The sequence below is a fragment of the Theobroma cacao genome, chromosome 9, assembly GCF_053813885.1.
Source record: "Theobroma cacao isolate CCN51 chromosome 9, ASM5381388v1, whole genome shotgun sequence".
NCBI lineage: Eukaryota > Viridiplantae > Streptophyta > Magnoliopsida > Malvales > Malvaceae > Theobroma > Theobroma cacao.
The window spans coordinates 49,582,484-49,598,048 of NC_142647.1; the positions used below are offsets into that span (position 1 = coordinate 49,582,484).

At 37.1% G+C, this 15,565-nt stretch overlaps 3 protein-coding genes across 4 annotated transcripts; 1 reads left to right on the forward strand and 2 right to left on the reverse strand.

Moving 5' to 3' along the window:
* Nucleotides 1-1,530: 1,530 nt before the first annotated feature.
* SETH2 (UDP-Glycosyltransferase superfamily protein) lies at nucleotides 1,531-10,624 on the reverse strand. The gene is made up of 10 exons (XM_018127761.2): nucleotides 10,569-10,624; nucleotides 10,355-10,437; nucleotides 5,814-5,947; nucleotides 4,727-5,299; nucleotides 3,467-3,621; nucleotides 3,184-3,274; nucleotides 2,923-3,039; nucleotides 2,723-2,826; nucleotides 2,091-2,181; nucleotides 1,531-1,992 (listed from the first exon to the last, which is right to left on the reverse strand). The coding sequence occupies exons 3-10, from the start codon at nucleotides 5,928-5,930 to the stop codon at nucleotides 1,912-1,914; spliced, it is 1,329 nt and encodes a 442-aa protein (XP_017983250.2). The 5' UTR covers nucleotides 5,931-5,947; nucleotides 10,355-10,437; nucleotides 10,569-10,624; the 3' UTR covers nucleotides 1,531-1,911.
* LOC18590928 (myb family transcription factor) lies at nucleotides 6,801-10,628 on the reverse strand. Of its 2 annotated transcripts, XM_018127758.2 has the most exons (4): nucleotides 10,569-10,627; nucleotides 10,355-10,437; nucleotides 9,860-9,969; nucleotides 6,801-9,393 (listed from the first exon to the last, which is right to left on the reverse strand). In XM_018127758.2, the coding sequence occupies exon 4, from the start codon at nucleotides 9,334-9,336 to the stop codon at nucleotides 7,153-7,155; it is 2,184 nt and encodes a 727-aa protein (XP_017983247.2). In that variant the 5' UTR covers nucleotides 9,337-9,393; nucleotides 9,860-9,969; nucleotides 10,355-10,437; nucleotides 10,569-10,627; the 3' UTR covers nucleotides 6,801-7,152. The 2 variants fall into 2 exon arrangements, with proteins under 2 accessions (XP_017983247.2, XP_017983248.2); XM_018127759.2 differs by lacking the exon at nucleotides 9,860-9,969 and having other exon boundaries at nucleotides 10,569-10,628.
* A 700-nt stretch (nucleotides 10,629-11,328) lies between these two features.
* CPN60A (chaperonin-60alpha) lies at nucleotides 11,329-14,762 on the forward strand. Its single transcript, XM_007016760.3, has 8 exons — nucleotides 11,329-11,535; nucleotides 11,702-11,885; nucleotides 12,322-12,443; nucleotides 12,575-12,782; nucleotides 12,875-13,020; nucleotides 13,146-13,452; nucleotides 13,544-13,995; nucleotides 14,215-14,762. The coding sequence occupies exons 1-8, from the start codon at nucleotides 11,482-11,484 to the stop codon at nucleotides 14,500-14,502; spliced, it is 1,761 nt and encodes a 586-aa protein (XP_007016822.2). The 5' UTR covers nucleotides 11,329-11,481; the 3' UTR covers nucleotides 14,503-14,762.
* The last annotated feature ends 803 nt before the right edge of the window (nucleotides 14,763-15,565 follow it).

Here is a 15,565-nt window from a genome sequence, read left to right on the forward strand (position 1 = left end):
TATCACACATAGAAGAAAAATCCACTCTAAGATTCTCAGTGTTTATCAAAAAGAGAAGGAAAAGGCCTTCCAAGTACTGGAAAATTTCAACTGACAAAAATGTGTTTTGTCTCGTGTAGATTGTTGCGTTGGTTCTCTTCCAAATGTGCACCAAAACCCTCAGTTTCTTCTTAGTAACGTGCCGGTGGTGATGTAAGCCCCAGCATTGTATATATATACATATATATGGTTGGTGAAATGATGCCAAGTAAACCAATCCATGGTTAACATATATTTGAAGGGAATGTGCTGTCTGTTTGATAATTATTTTCTTACCGTAAATGGATTATGGGGGGAGATGTGCCCATTTTTTGAGTTGTGTTTGAGCAGACTCTTGCTTGGTTTGCACCAGATATTCCTGTTAAACACATTTAAGACCATTACTCAGCCAAGCATATGGAAAATAAATGTTGCTTAGTTGTCATTAAAAAGCCAAAAAAAAAGCCTAATTTTGCAGCCCTTTTGAGGACTTGGGATGTATACAAACTTGAGAGGGAGAGAGAGAGAGTTGTCTCTTTCCCCCAATTGGTTTAGAAATTGAAGAAAGTTTAGGATATTGATGGAGAGTTTTCATGTTTTCTGTTCTTTGTTTAATCATACATATGTTAGAATAGACAGAATGTTGTTGCTTCTTTTATCTTTCAATTTGATTATCTTTCTTAAGATATAATAATATAGAATTAATTTCCATATGTAAAGAAAAAGACAAAAAAGGGCAAAGGGCTATCATGCAATTAAAATGGTTGGGTAGATTCTAAAGAAAATCAAGCAATCATGGAGGGAGCTGAAAAATTTGTTGCAGAATTAATCATCGTCGTCATGCACCTGATTTGATTGCATAGCGTAAACCCTCTTCCACTCTTAAGCTGTCTTTTCTTTCTTTTCTCTTCTCCATGCAAGAATCTTCTTCCATTCGTTTATGGAAGCCAGAAGGCAAAGAAGATAAAGGCCTGCATGGGACTGTAGCAGCCGAGGAAGAGCTGTTCATTTGAGCCAAAGCGCGTATGCAACCATTTTGCTTAAGACAAGACGAAACACAGAATTTCTTGGCGAAGAAGCAAAGATGGAAGTGAGGTGGAAGTCGGGTGCAGCCACGACCGGCTGCCATAGAAATGGCTGGTTCTGGTTGCAAATTACAACCAGAGGGAGGAGCTCGTCAGCTAGGTGGAAGGATGGGCGAGCATTCCCGATTTGCTCATTCATTGAGAGAGATTTTATGGTAGAATATTAAAGAATCGGTTACGAGATCAAGAAGATCAAGTCGAGTTTGGAAACATTGCGAAAGATCTATTCGATGTAAAACTAAAGTGATTTGGAAAGAAAACCAAATTTCAAATCTGATTAACGAACAAACTGTTATCCAAAACGATTTTCTTAGGAGACTTTCGATCTTATAATATATACATGTATATAAATACACAAGTAATGGGATGATTAAGCATGTAAACAAAGTCAGAAAAGATTCATCGAAGAATCACATGGATTGATAGCTAATAGGCAAAAATATCTTACAACTCTGATTCTTTGGTTAATCATTCGATGCTAATAAGAAAATAATAATAGTACTTGGTAATTAACTTGAATGAAAAAGAACCAGTTCCAGTCATGATCCTATGATGCTAGAAGAACCTCAAAACAAGCTCCTGAAGTTTTCGGTCCCCTTGGTGTAACGTCCTGCATGTACCAACTCCAGTTTACACCAGTCAGCAATCCATGGAGTAATGGTCTTTGACTTTTATTTACAGGGCATCCCAAAAATTAACTACATTCAGAACGGAATAAGTGCCCGAAGCTTGAAGATTATCCATTGCAGGTTCGACATGTTAGCTGACTCTTCATACACCTGAAAGTTTGAAGGGAGTCTTCAGATTTTCATCGAAATCCTTCAATGTTTTCTCCATCTTGATCCCGGGGTAGAACGACATCAGGCACCTCCTCAATATCCTTTGCAGGCTGGTGCCGTATGAAACAGTTGATAAGTAAAACATGGATATTGTGATAATTTATGGGACCAAAGAAGATGAAACTAGTATACAAGAAAAACTACGAACCTGCCATAGTTCCAAAAGTCGCCATAGCAAAAAGTCGATTATCATAACCAAGCAAAAGAGCTTGCCTGCCCAAGCACCACATGAAAGATACCTAACAAGTAATTAGTGACCTCATCAGCAACCCTGATATTAATCACAAAATATGCAAGATATAACATCCCACCCACCTAACGAAGAAGTTGCAACTTTCTTCTACAATTATTGTGCATTCACTAAACAATATGAGGTTGAATGTATTAACTGTTGATGATTGCTTGATTGTGGAATCAAAGTTTTGGTTCAATTACATCCTCTCAAATTTTAATTTTCCTGCCTTCCAAATCAAACACATATCAGACACCTCGAACCAACATTAAAATCAATGACTTTCTAATATACGAAAAAAGAAATTGCAAAAAGTTGAAGGTATCCATGTTCATCAACATAGGAATCCGTCTGGCACCAGTTTCAACTCAAAAGTAATGGGCTAAGATTACATTAAACCAGATATTCCACCTAGAACGGAGTCTTCAAAGTTTACATCAGAAAAATATGCAATTAAAAGTACTTAAAAAGCATGAAACCATCATAGCACTATATTGGATTAAACATTTTTGAGAGCATCATCCGCTCAGAAAACTTTCAATGCATACCGTGAGAGACGTTCTAGGAGACTCTGATCAGAACATTTCAAAGCACGATTATACACTATCTCTGTCCTTTTAGCAACATCATTCCAATTATAAAGCCTCTTCATCTGGCCAAAAAAGAAAAGCGAAAAGAAAAAATATATATTTGGCCACCTCACACAATTCAAATTACTATATGCAGTAATTCAATCAAAATAACTTACACGATCATGCATAACTAGTGGATCAATCTCAGGAACGATAGATATTGCCTTCTTAATTGCTTGTACCATGTCACTAGGATCTGGTTCAGCAAGTACTATCATGTCATCTGGTAATACCTAGAACAAATAAAAGAAAAATTATCAAGATAAAACTGCTAGAGGATAGGATATCTAGAATAATTTTCAGTCCTCTAAGGTGAGAAAGTATAAACCAACAGGAAATGACTTCAACAAGGTTAGTGAGAATTTCACAATACATGCCTCTGGGACTCCTCCAACACGTGTACTGACAGTTAATAATCCACAACTTGCAGCCTCCAATATGGCTATGCAAAAAGCTTCTGTTAAAGAACTGTTGAAAGGAAGAACAGGAATAACATAAAAAATCAGGCAAGTTGATCAGCAATTACACCTGACTGCCAAATAATCAAGGAACATCAACTTGCCTTCTATTTTCCTTTTTCCTCATTTCTTTCCTCTTCTTATTACATAAAGAATTAATCAACCAAACGTGGGTGGTCTATAGGAACCAAACTCAATTTACCTGTTTAAGAATATGTGGCCAGAAATCAGCACAGACCGTACAGAAGCATGTGGTACAGCCCCCAACATCTCAACTCGATCTTGAAGAGAATGCTTTTCTCTCATCTCTTCCAACCTCACTCGTTTAGGTCCATCTCCTCCAACAATGAAATGAACCTTCACAGGTGTTTCAAAATGAGAGATTAAACTTAAATAGCAGGGGAGTTTTTTGTCACGTGGTGATTTATGTTTTCCATTAAGGGCTAGGAATTAGAGTAGTCTCGTCTTGAAAGATTTGATTGCTGGAATTGTAATGCAAATTTGAGGGGTATGCCTCCGCCAGGACTGAGCATATGCCTCAAAATTGCAGTTTTTTGGTTCTTTTGAATGGAGTTAACCTATGGGTTCTCTTTTAATGAAAATTATTATCTTTCAAAAAAAAAAACTTAAATAGCAGGGGAGACTACAAACAATACATGCTAATGTTGTACTTGGAGCTAAACATCAAATACTTCATCCAAATGAGGAACAATCACACCGATAGAAATATAACTACCCAAAGGTTAACTCAAAATAGAAACATATTGATGGATTCACCACCGTACATGTAGCAGAAATTCAGATGATTTAATGTATGAGTAAGTGGGCGGTTGTGTGTGAGAGAGGAAAGAGAGCAGATGCAACATGCCAGTTGGCTAAACATGCCGATTTTTGGTCCTGTAACTGATAAAAGCAACATAAATATTAGAAAACTGTTAATGTTTTGATTCTAACGTACTAACTCTGAAAACTAAACCAAAACAATGTGACTACTGAATTATTTTGGAAGGTGACGAGCAAAATCAATCATAACATGAAAAGCTAATGACCATAAAAAAATAAAAAATAAAAAAGTGAGTATGACACAATTTTCTACACAAATTAAAAACAAAACTATTGGCAGGTACTGATGAAAAGACATATATACAAACACACACACCACACATAAACAGATCTTCCAATGTAAATAGGAATTATGAGCTAAATCACCTACATATGTTAAGTGGCATTTCTGCTCACTCTGAGTTAGCAATAACAATGACCCCATTGTGAAAGATCTAACTAAAGGGCATAGGTAATAAAAAGATCTAACCATCTCATACCTTGCCAGTAGCCGGTAGGGAGCCACAGAGAAAAACTGAGTGAAGTCCTTATTTCTAACTAATACCATGAAAAGTGAAAGTAAAAGAACAAACCCCTAAATCCAAATCTTTTCAGCAATACCATGGAATAAGCAACTCACATTAGGATACAAGCGGCAAACTTCTGGAATGACTTCCACAAGCAAATCTGCACCCTTTCGATAAACCAATCTACTTATCACAACAATAACAATTTCATTATGGCCAAGTCGCTCTTGAGCAGGCTTGAACATAGCCGTGTCCACAGCATTAGGAATCACAAAAACCTTTTCTGGTGGCAAACCTGACCGTAGCACTGTATTTTCCTTGCTTGTGTGAGAAACACAAATGGCCCGGGTTACATCTGCTAAAGTAAACTGCAGAACCTTGTTCATGTGGATGCTTCCCACATCAGCAAAACCATACAAAGAATGATCAGTAAATACAACCTTGTATCCCATAGTGCGCGCATGCATCAAAGCCTCATGACATAGAGTCGAGAAGGCCTGATGACCATGCACAAGTGATATCTTTTCCCGAATAAGTATAGTCCTTATAATTGGTAATGTCCCGTAAAAAGTCGGTAATGTGTTCTGCATAAGAAATGGCCGCCAGGGTACATAATAAACCTTAAGACCACCTGTCATGTATCTCACTCCTGATCGATTTCCATAAGCATGGGTCATAACAACCACCTGAAATAATAGAGTAAATTTATTATTCAATCTAGGAAAAACAAAAGGACAGTGAAATTTGATGTACCTATAAAGATTGAGGTAAAAAAAAAAAAAAGGAAACATTTGGTTTGCAGGAAAGGAATGTTAAAAAGAGATGAAGGGAAGAAAAGGACCAAGGAATTTTAAAATATGTTGTCTGTTATTGACCAAAGAGAAAAAAGAAAAACAAGATAATAATTTCAGTAAAAAGAATCGCACGGAAGAGGAAGGGGAAGACATTTAAAGAGAACCCTTCTAGAAACATCCAGGGAGAAATTAATAGTATTTTTCCAGCTAAGAAATGGCAGATCTAAAACCTTTCCCTGCTTTGTAAAAGAAAAAGATTCCCTCTTTAGGCAATAGCAGACCTAAAACCATTTCCTCTTTTTTCAGGGAAGAAAAACATCATTCCACTTTTCCCATTTGTTTGCACCTAGCATACAGTGCTTACAAACAAGATTTAAAACCTAAATACTTAATAAAATTATCTGACCTTGTGACCAAGTTTTAGGAGGCATTGGGACAGATAATAAACGTGACTCTCAACACCACCAAAGTTGGGATAGAAAAAATCAGACACCATAAGAATTCTGTGCTTCAGGTCAGCCATGACGGCAAATCAATCACCTGCAACAACAATAATAAAATCTTCTTTATTTAAAATCATGAGAGACACTAGCAATAGATTGAAAGGAGTGCCAAAAATGAAGTAATCAAATCAACGATGAGCCTATCTTCCTCACCAGCAATGGCTGGAAATTATCCCTAGCAAGCAGGGTCCCACATGTTTTGAATTGTACAGAGAGAATGCAACAGTCTAGGCTGGTTAGGAGGGATGGAAGCAAAGAAACTAACCCATCATCGGAATAAAAATAAACCCCATTCCAAATAGATGCAAATCAAAATACAGATTCATGCTAACAAATTAAAATATTCCACAAAAACAACAATAATACTTTATGCAGCTATACTTGGGTATTCTGTCATTTATAAAGAGCATTGAACAATGGGGTTTATTAGTAAGTGCCCTAAGGGCACTCTTTAAGGTTAGTTAAAATACCATTTATAATAACATTCTTGCATTAAATATAGTAGTTAACAGTTAATGTGATGAATAGCAATGCATTGGAAGAAAAAATTACCTAATATGGTAACCTTAAAGAGTGCTGTTAGGGCACTCACTAACAAAATCATTATGTAAAAGAAAATAAATAAAGAAAAAAGCAAAACCGAACAGTATCAGATAGTCTCCCTGACACCAAGGAAAATCCAGAACATAGAATTCAAATACATTCAGGACCAAAGGAAGTGAAAGCAGAAGCAAACAAATAGATTATATTTACAAATCTTTCACAAACTATTATCAGATCAGTCTCCTGACACCGAGGAAAAACCAGAACATAGAATTCAAATACATTCATCTGGGGACCAAAGGAAATGCAAGCAGAAGCAAACAAATAGATTATATTTATAAACTCAATTGAATTTCAAAAATTAAATCTTATAGAAAAGGAAGTTTATTGGCAATACAAAACTAAGCTAGAAACCTCTCACAACATAGTAATTTAATACTCAAAGATTATACAACAGACCATGAGTGGTTTACTCAGAAACAAGTTAAGAGAGCTTAAAATCCATATTACCAGGCTATTAGGATCAAAACATTACTATTAGGACCATAAGGGGGAGATCTAAAAGTAAATCAAAACGGTATATTAGAAGATTGCTCGAAAATTTTCTAGACAATCCAATCAGCTAATATAATGCATGCAGCTTCAAACTAAATCAGTAACCATTATGCCATGGTTCTGCAGGTAACAAACGCAACACAGCTATGGCAGATCAACAGGACATTTGCTATCATAGGCCTCTCTTGCATCAAGCATATCTGGACGATATCGATTAGCAAGAACTTCAACTTGTTCAGCAAAAGACTTGACCCCATGTGGACCTATATGTTGAACCATTTGGTTCCACCGTTTTCGACATAAATCTCCAGACCTATGCTCAATAAGGTTGTCCCAGTCCACATCTTCCATGCAGCAAGCATCCAAGCTAGAAAGAGCATCTAGCATGCGATAGTCATCAGCATCAGCCCATATGCCTTCTGCTACCATATGAGACGCTAAGCTGTAATACCATTTTTTGCAACAAAGCGCAAAACCTCTTGTTTCCATCTTGTCACTAATCGCACTCCAACAAATATTGTCTCGCAACATTCCATGCTTGGATTTCTTTTCCTCAAAAGCTTTCATAGATAAATCCAAGTTTACTAAGTCAAATAAATTCTGGTACTCCTCTTGAGACCAATTCCCTCTCTTTGTATTGGTCAATTTTATTCTACGCCATGTATCTTTTACATGGTGCCTATGCTTGCCAAGTGTGTCGGCCAACAATTTCCACCTCGGTCCATGTTTTTCAACAAACTTTTGGATCAATTCATACTCTTCAGGGGTCCATGGACGCTTCTCATCCCTTTCGAAAAGAACATGAGCTCGACGGTACACACTATCACATGGCCTCCAAGGAATGGCTGCTTGAATTTCCTTCCAACAGTTTCTGACTTGGGGGTAAGCTCTACAGTTCAGAACCATATCTAGACCTTCCTCACCTAAATTATTAGACTCAACGTAATTGGCAACAGCATCCATAACGATAGCATCTTCTTCTTTTGAGTAACGCTTACCATACACTAAGCCTTCTTTGCCATCCATGTTTTCATCAACTATACCATCCGCACAAGGGAAAACCTCAACATGATCAGAGAAACTCACTTTCTTAGATATATCTTTAGGTGTAGCATCTTCAGATTGATTGGTAGTGTTGACACTTTTTCTGGTTCTTGCATCTCCTTTATGATGTTTACCCTCCGAATCACTCTTCACTGATTTAGATTTCTTCTTCCTGCCTCTGTTACCATCTTCAGTATTATCAACACCACCTCCTAATTCTGTGCATTCTACCTCATTGTCAGCTGGATCCTCTTTATCATTGCTGTCAACCTCACGATCTTTATATCCCTTAAAAGATTGATGCTCTTTACCATCCGAACCAGTTTTCAGAGATTTGGATTTCTTCTTCTTCTTCTTCTTCTTCTTCTTCTTCTTCTTCTTCTTGTCCCTATTGCCATCTTCATCATTATCAACACCAATGCCTAACTTTCCGCATTCTACTGCATTACCATTTAACTCACCATTGCTGTAGAGAAACTCATGATTTTCAATCCCTGTGCTCATCTTCCTCGGTTTATCAACACCCGAACCATAATTAATGCTTTTCTTCTTTCTCTTCTTCCCATTCCCAGAGTTCTCAACCTTTTTAATGACATTCCCATCTTCTCGGTCTTTCTTCTTGTCAGTTTCATTTCCATCAGTTATGCTGCTCATTACTGCAATATGACCATCAACATTACCAGTCACCTTCTCCAAGTTGTGTTTCTTCTTCTTTCGCTTCTCATATTCACCTTCTTTTCCATGCACCATCTTGTTAATGTCTTCAGTGCTACAGCTTTTTAGTACCTCAACTGTCTCTTGCATTTTACTATGTTCAAGGGTTTCAGTTGCAGTAGTGACTGCATCAATCCCATCTCTAATCTTGTTCTTGTGTTTATCTTTCCTAGCCCTTTTTGCTTCCAACTCAAAATTGTTCCCCAAATACATTGCCTTACTACTTTCGTTTTTTATATTCTCTTTTCCAGCTGTACAAATTTCCATTGAAGCCTCTTTAACTTCACCAACTCCATCTTTACTTTTCTTATGCTTCTTTGGAGCCTTCTGAGATTCCTTTTTATCTGTATCAAACTCTGATTTCCTCTTTTTCATCCGATCCTTCTTCTTTTCACAGTTATCCGCTTTCCTCTTATTCTTATCATGATCTCTATTGATTAATTTGGAAACATCATTCATATTCCCAGCTGACACATCCAAAAAATCACTTTCCTTTTCAACAGCATTGCCTTCTTCAACCTGGTTATTGACCCTTTTATGCCCATCCTTTTCCCGCATCTTCTTACCCATGTTGTTAAAGGCTTCCCTTGAAAAATTTTCCTAGCTATCTCAAATCCTCATGCACAGCTGCAAGCAAGACAACACACAAAAATAGTCCAAAAGCAGTACTTCAGTAGAATCCCCTTCAAATAAATCCTAACTCATGTAGCTTATTTGATTCCAAAACTTGAAGCAAATCAATGTTTTTGCTTGGACAACAAAAAATTTGTATTTATTACAGCAATTTGCATCAAGAATAATAGTTAAAAAAAAATTGTTCTCTGATTCTATGTACAATAAATTTTACAGATATATTAATGCATAAGAGAACCAACTCTAATGTTACAATAATTCCAAAATATTAGGATATAAAAAAATTACTAAGATGCAAAGATTTCAGGTGTTCAAGAAGTCACGTTGTTTGATCCCCTCACACGTCAAATCACTGCTAAGCATGCTCTTACACAAGTTGTAACAGAGATGACAAAGAAGTTGCTGAATTTTTAAACCAAGCAAATGAAAGAGAACTTCAAAAGTTATGGGAAGAAGGTACCTTAAAATTCTAGGATAGTCTTTTCACTTTGTTATTGGAAAGACCATATTGGCTCTGATAGGTCCCTTAGTGGCCCAGATTCTGTTAAAAGTGTGAGACCCCCACTAAAACTGAGATGAAACTAATATCAGCTCACAACGTAAAAACCAATTTAAGAATCCAAATCACTGTCTTCTTCTCAAAAATCAACTAACACAGCTACAAATCCAGCCACTATTCCAGCCTTTCCTCCTACACCTACTATCTAAAAAGGTACTATATAGTTATCCGTTCTATCACTTCTTCCTTACTATCCATACAGGTTTTCACTACTACAATCTAGATGCCATTTACTACTAATTTTATTAGATTTCAGCAATATAATACAATTCAAAAGAAATCAAAGCATTCATTCCAGATCATTCCAAAACAACAAACAAACAAGCTCAAGAAGTTCTGTGAAAATGATAACAAATTCGAATTTACGGATTCGATTGATGAAATTCCAGTTCTTACCGGTCAAAACCTCTCGATTGATCCGAAAACTCTTTTGTGGCGATTCGGGTTTTGGTTAGTAAATTATACCACCTTCACGGTCACTGCAAAATTTTGAATTCAAAAGTTCAAGCACTTTTTTCTTTTTTTGCAAAGATTTTATTGTATCCAGAAATAATCGAAAATTGCAGAAAACTAAGCGGGGAAAATAGAGAGAAAGGCAGAGTCTGCTGACCTAATAGAGTGAGCTCAGAGAGTGACGAAGATCGACAGCAATGGCGGTAACGGGGGAATTTCAAGGGTTCCTGAATTGGAGGACGATATGGGGGAAGAAAAGGTTAAAACGAGCTTGGGCCTTCAGGCTTGAAATTTATTGGGCTTTTGATCCTCATTCTTCCAACGGATTGGCCCAATGTAGTTGGGCTTTAAGCCCTTATTTCTTTTAAAAAAACAGTACTAATAAACAGCTTATTGCTGTAATAATTTATTTTTATTATTATTGTTATTTGAAAAAATGTATAAATTTCAATTTTTTTATAAATTTCATTTAATTCTTACTCAATTTAATAAGGTAAAGTTTAATTTCTAACATATAATAAAATCATTGAAATTACATTCAGTCGGTTTAATTTGAATATTTTGAAAATAAAATTAATTAATTTTTTATAAATCGATCTAAATATAACTTAAAAATCGAAATAATCAAAACCAAATTATGTCTATTAGTTCTATTCATTATTAGTATTTTTCACTTTTTTTCAATAACTTTGAACAATATTTTTAATCATATTTTAAAAAAATAATAATAAATAAAATTACCCATCTTCATATTTATGAAAAAAAAAATCATCCTACAAAGATATTATGGTTAAAAGTGTTAAAATATATAATATTTAGAAATATATTAGTAATTGGTTGGAACAATTTTCTGGAAGCATAAAGGAATAAAACGAGGGAGGGTTCTACGACAAGGAAGAATGTTCTGGAAGCATTTCACTCTCATTAAAAACTAAACCCTAAAGACTCAACGCCCTGGTTCTTACTCTCCTACCTGCCTCCTTATCCACTCTCAAACCACTCTCTCACGATCCCAAGTAAGAAAAAGAAAGCTTCTTTTTTGTTAGCCTTTTGGTCATCAAAGGGAAGAAATGGCCTCTGCTAATGCTCTTTCTTCAGCTTCCATTCTTTGCTCTCCCAAGCCGGTAACTTTCTTTGATGGGTTCATTTCATATTTCCTTCCTCAAGCAGCAAAAACACTGCTTTTTGAGTTTTAATGATGGAAGTTTTATTTTTTTGCATCTGGGTGATTGAATTAATGATGAAAGTTTGGTGCTTTTAGAGTTTTTAATGCGTGTTTGATGATTGCAGGGGGGTTTGAGGAGGAGGGGAAATCAGCAGCAGAACCAGAGGCTAAATTACCGGCAAGGAAACAGCCGATTTGCTGTGAGAGCTTCTGCAAAAGAAATTGCGTTTGACCAGAGCTCAAGGACTTCAATGCAAGCTGGCATTGATAAGCTTGCTGATGCTGTTGGCCTTACTCTTGGTCCCAGGGGTAACTTCTTTTTCCATCATTCCCCATTGTTGTTATGGTACATGATACTCATTTATGTTTTTAAGTGTTGGGAAATTTTTGCTTTGAGTCTATCCATGTTTGGGATAAAGGAAGGAAAAGCTGATTCAAGTCGAATGGAGAGTGGAAATTTTTCTTGGTTTGTTTTAGAAAATTTGAGGTTCATAATTGTCTGATGTATGTATATGCTCTTGACTAAATTGCAATTTTTATCTGTGTCCACATGTAGCTTTTCAACTTTTTCATGCTTCATGGCACACGGCTTGTTTTCTGAACTGATACATTATGCTTTAATGAAATTTTGATATGTTTGTTTGGAATATTTTGTTGAACTTAGAATCCCTGTTTTTACTTATTGTGATGGCTAGTTAGAAATATGCGCAATTATATTAACTGCCATTTGTTTGCTATTCTAAAGGGAGGAATGTTGTGTTGGATGAATTTGGAAGTCCAAAGGTAGTCAATGATGGAGTGACAATAGCCAGAGCTATTGAGCTACCTGATGCCATGGAAAATGCTGGTGCAGCTCTCATTAGAGAGGTTGGCTCATAATCTATTCACTGATGTCCCACTGATGATATGTTTTATAAGCCTTTAATCTCACTATGCCATGGTCATTGACACTGACATGCTGTTTCATTTTTTTTTTCTTTTTGGGCTGTTGGATGAAGGTGGCAAGTAAAACAAATGACTCTGCTGGTGATGGGACGACTACGGCATCTGTACTTGCACGAGAAATAATCAAACTAGGACTTCTGAGTGTTACCTCTGGTGCAAATCCAGTCTCAGTAAAGAGGGGAATTGATAAAACTGTACAAGGGTTGGTAGAAGAGCTGGAAAAGAAGGCTAGACCTGTTAAAGGTCGTGATGATATTGAAGGTATGGTGCACAAATATAGATTGCACACGAAATTATCTACCAGCTCCTCTCTTTTATTGGTTGTATTGCAGTACTCATACTTTTACTTTCAGCTGTGGCTACCATTTCTGCTGGAAATGATGACCTTATTGGAACAATGATTGCTGATGCAATTGACAAGGTTGGGCCCGATGGTGTTCTGTCCATTGAGTCATCATCCTCATTTGAGACCACAGTTGATGTTGAGGAAGGAATGGAGGTGTGTCTTGCTTCAGATTGCAAATGATTTTTAAAAATTGTGCCGGGGTAACCCAGATGTTTTGGTGGCTGTTGAGGTATGAATCTTATTCTAATTATCCTTGTTTCCCTTTCTGTGCATTGCAGATTGACAGAGGTTACATCTCCCCACAATTTGTAACAAATCCTGAGAAATTGATTTGTGAATTTGAGAATGCAAGAGTGTTGATAACTGATCAAAAGATTTCAGCAATAAAGGACATAATTCCACTGTTGGAGAAGACTACTCAATTGAGGTCTCCTTTGCTTATAATTGCTGAAGATGTCACTGGAGAGGCTCTGGCCACACTTGTGGTGAACAAGCTGCGGGGTATTCTCAATGTTGCTGCCATTAAAGCTCCTGGCTTTGGTGAGAGGAGAAAAGCTCTCCTTCAAGACATTGCCATTCTGACTGGTATGTAAACTATTGTGGCAAGATTCCTTTTCTGCTTTATTGCGACATTACTCCATGGTGTTTACTGTTTGTTTCATTATCTATACTGCAGGTGCTGAGTTCCAAGCGAGTGATCTGGGTTTGCTTGTTGAAAACACCTCAGTCGAGCAGCTTGGTATAGCCAGAAAAGTGATCATTAGCAAGGATTCAACTCAACTAATAGCTGAGGCTGCTTCAAAGGATGAGATACAAGCTAGAGTGGCACAACTAAAGAAGGAGTTAGCTGAGACAGATTCCGTTTATGACACGGAGAAATTGGCAGAAAGGATTGCCAAATTATCTGGTGGTGTTGCAGTCATTAAGGTGGGGGCTGCAACAGAGACTGAACTTGAGGATCGCAAGCTACGGATTGAAGATGCCAAGAATGCTACTTTTGCTGCCATAGAGGAAGGGATTGTACCCGGTGGTGGTGCTGCATTTGTTCATCTCACAACTTGTGTTCCTGCAATTAAGGACAAGCTTGAAGAAGCAGATGAGCGCTTAGGAGCTGACATTGTGCAGAAGGTAAACTTACTCAAGATTTGATGTCTAAATGATGATTGAATTTGGTTTGACTATTTTGGATACTACATTTTACCTCAAAGGATGCTATATATGGAAATGTCATAAATGTGGACTTGCAGTCAGCAAAACATTAATGCTTTAAAGCCATATGGTTTAACTAAATCAACATTTATGTTTTTACGTTTTAAAACCATACTGATTCATTATGTTTGCATGCAGGCTCTGGTTGCACCAGCCTCACTGATAGCTCAAAATGCAGGAATGGAAGGTGAGGTAGTCGTGGAGAAGGTGAAGAATAGTGAATGGGAGATTGGTTACAATGCCATGACAGACAAATATGAGAACTTGCTGGAGGCTGGAGTTATTGACCCTGCAAAGGTGACAAGATGTGCATTGCAGAATGCATCTTCAGTTGCAGGAATGGTCCTTACCACTCAGGCCATTGTCGTTGAGAAGCCCAAGCCTAAGGCTCCTGCAGCTGCTGCTGCTCAAGGTCTTACAATTTAATAATTAGGACCTATAGGCAGGTTAGGTTTTCTAGAGATGAAGAGCGATATTCTTGCAGTAAATCACAAGAAAATGCCAGATGACCTGACTAATTAGAAATGTGCCTTATTTTTGTATGAATTAATAAAAGATTATGTAGCCCGGCAGTGTAATCGTAGGGATCTTGAACAATGTCGATAGACATTGCATAAAAAATTTTCTCGCCGCAATTATTTGTGTTATACGACTAAAATGGTAAGCTGTCCTGCGTTATTCTGAAATTCCTACTGTTATTCCATTCCCTCCCTTAAGAAACTCTCTGCCGTCTCTCTTTCCAAAGTTCCGCTACGGCATGGCTGACCACAGCTTCCTTCTCTAGCCAGGCTCGTCATCAAGGCAACAACTGTCTCCTTTTCTCTCCACTGTCCTTCAGTGATCGTTTGAAGTTCAATGTACTCTCGAAACTCACTTTCTCAATAAATTCTCTTTCAACTTTCAAGTAATCTTCTGTTCAAGTTCAATTTTTGTTCCTCTTCCCTTGAGATTTGAATTCAGTAGTTCTTGCCTATTTTCATTTTTACCTTTTTTCTCTTCTTTATACATGTGTTAGACAAATATATTGCTCCAATTCTTAGCCATGGAAATCAAGGATGACCCTCGAAAATGGCTCACTCATTCTGGTGAAGCAAGGAGCTGAAGCTGTATGGGCAAAGAGCTACACTTTCTCCACTTACAATGCTTGTTTAACGTTTCTCAAAGAAATACAGGCACCCAACTTCGGCTTCAAAGCTCCCTCTCAAACGCTTGAATGCGGCAGGTTCTTCAAATTTTGGATTGAACTACACTTCTACCCTTTTCTCCTCCATTGACCATTTCATCCCCTTCTGTTGCTACAACATTGAATCAGGAAGCGAGGTGAATGACAAAGGCTAGACGATTCGGGGTTTCCACTCCGCTGCTTTATGTTGTAAACCATCTATTGCAAACGCTGAACATTTTAGTATGTAGAAGGTCCCTCTGTCATAGACATGTTAATCAGAAATGGTAGTAATCAGCTGGTAGAGTTCCTTTATTCTGAATAGAA

Bases quoted from the DNA above. Each gene is read 5' to 3' on its own strand.
- SETH2 (XM_018127761.2), bottom strand. From the start codon at position 5,930: ATGGCTGACCTGAAGCACAGAATTCTTATGGTGTCTGATTTTTTCTAT. The intron at 3,040-3,183 runs GCATGTATTGTG...TATTTGTTCTAG, and splicing joins GTGTTGGAGGAGTCCCAGAG to GTATTACCAGATGACATGAT. The intron at 1,993-2,090 runs GTTCGTAGTTTT...ATACGGCACCAG, and splicing joins GACTTTTGGAACTATGGCAG to CCTGCAAAGGATATTGAGGA.
- LOC18590928 (XM_018127759.2), bottom strand. From the start codon at position 9,336: ATGGGTAAGAAGATGCGGGAAAAGGATGGGCATAAAAGGGTCAATAAC.
- CPN60A (XM_007016760.3), top strand. From the start codon at position 11,482: ATGGCCTCTGCTAATGCTCTTTCTTCAGCTTCCATTCTTTGCTCTCCC. The intron at 11,536-11,701 runs GTAACTTTCTTT...TGATGATTGCAG, and splicing joins TTCTTTGCTCTCCCAAGCCG to GGGGGTTTGAGGAGGAGGGG. The intron at 12,444-12,574 runs GTTGGCTCATAA...TGTTGGATGAAG, and splicing joins GTGCAGCTCTCATTAGAGAG to GTGGCAAGTAAAACAAATGA.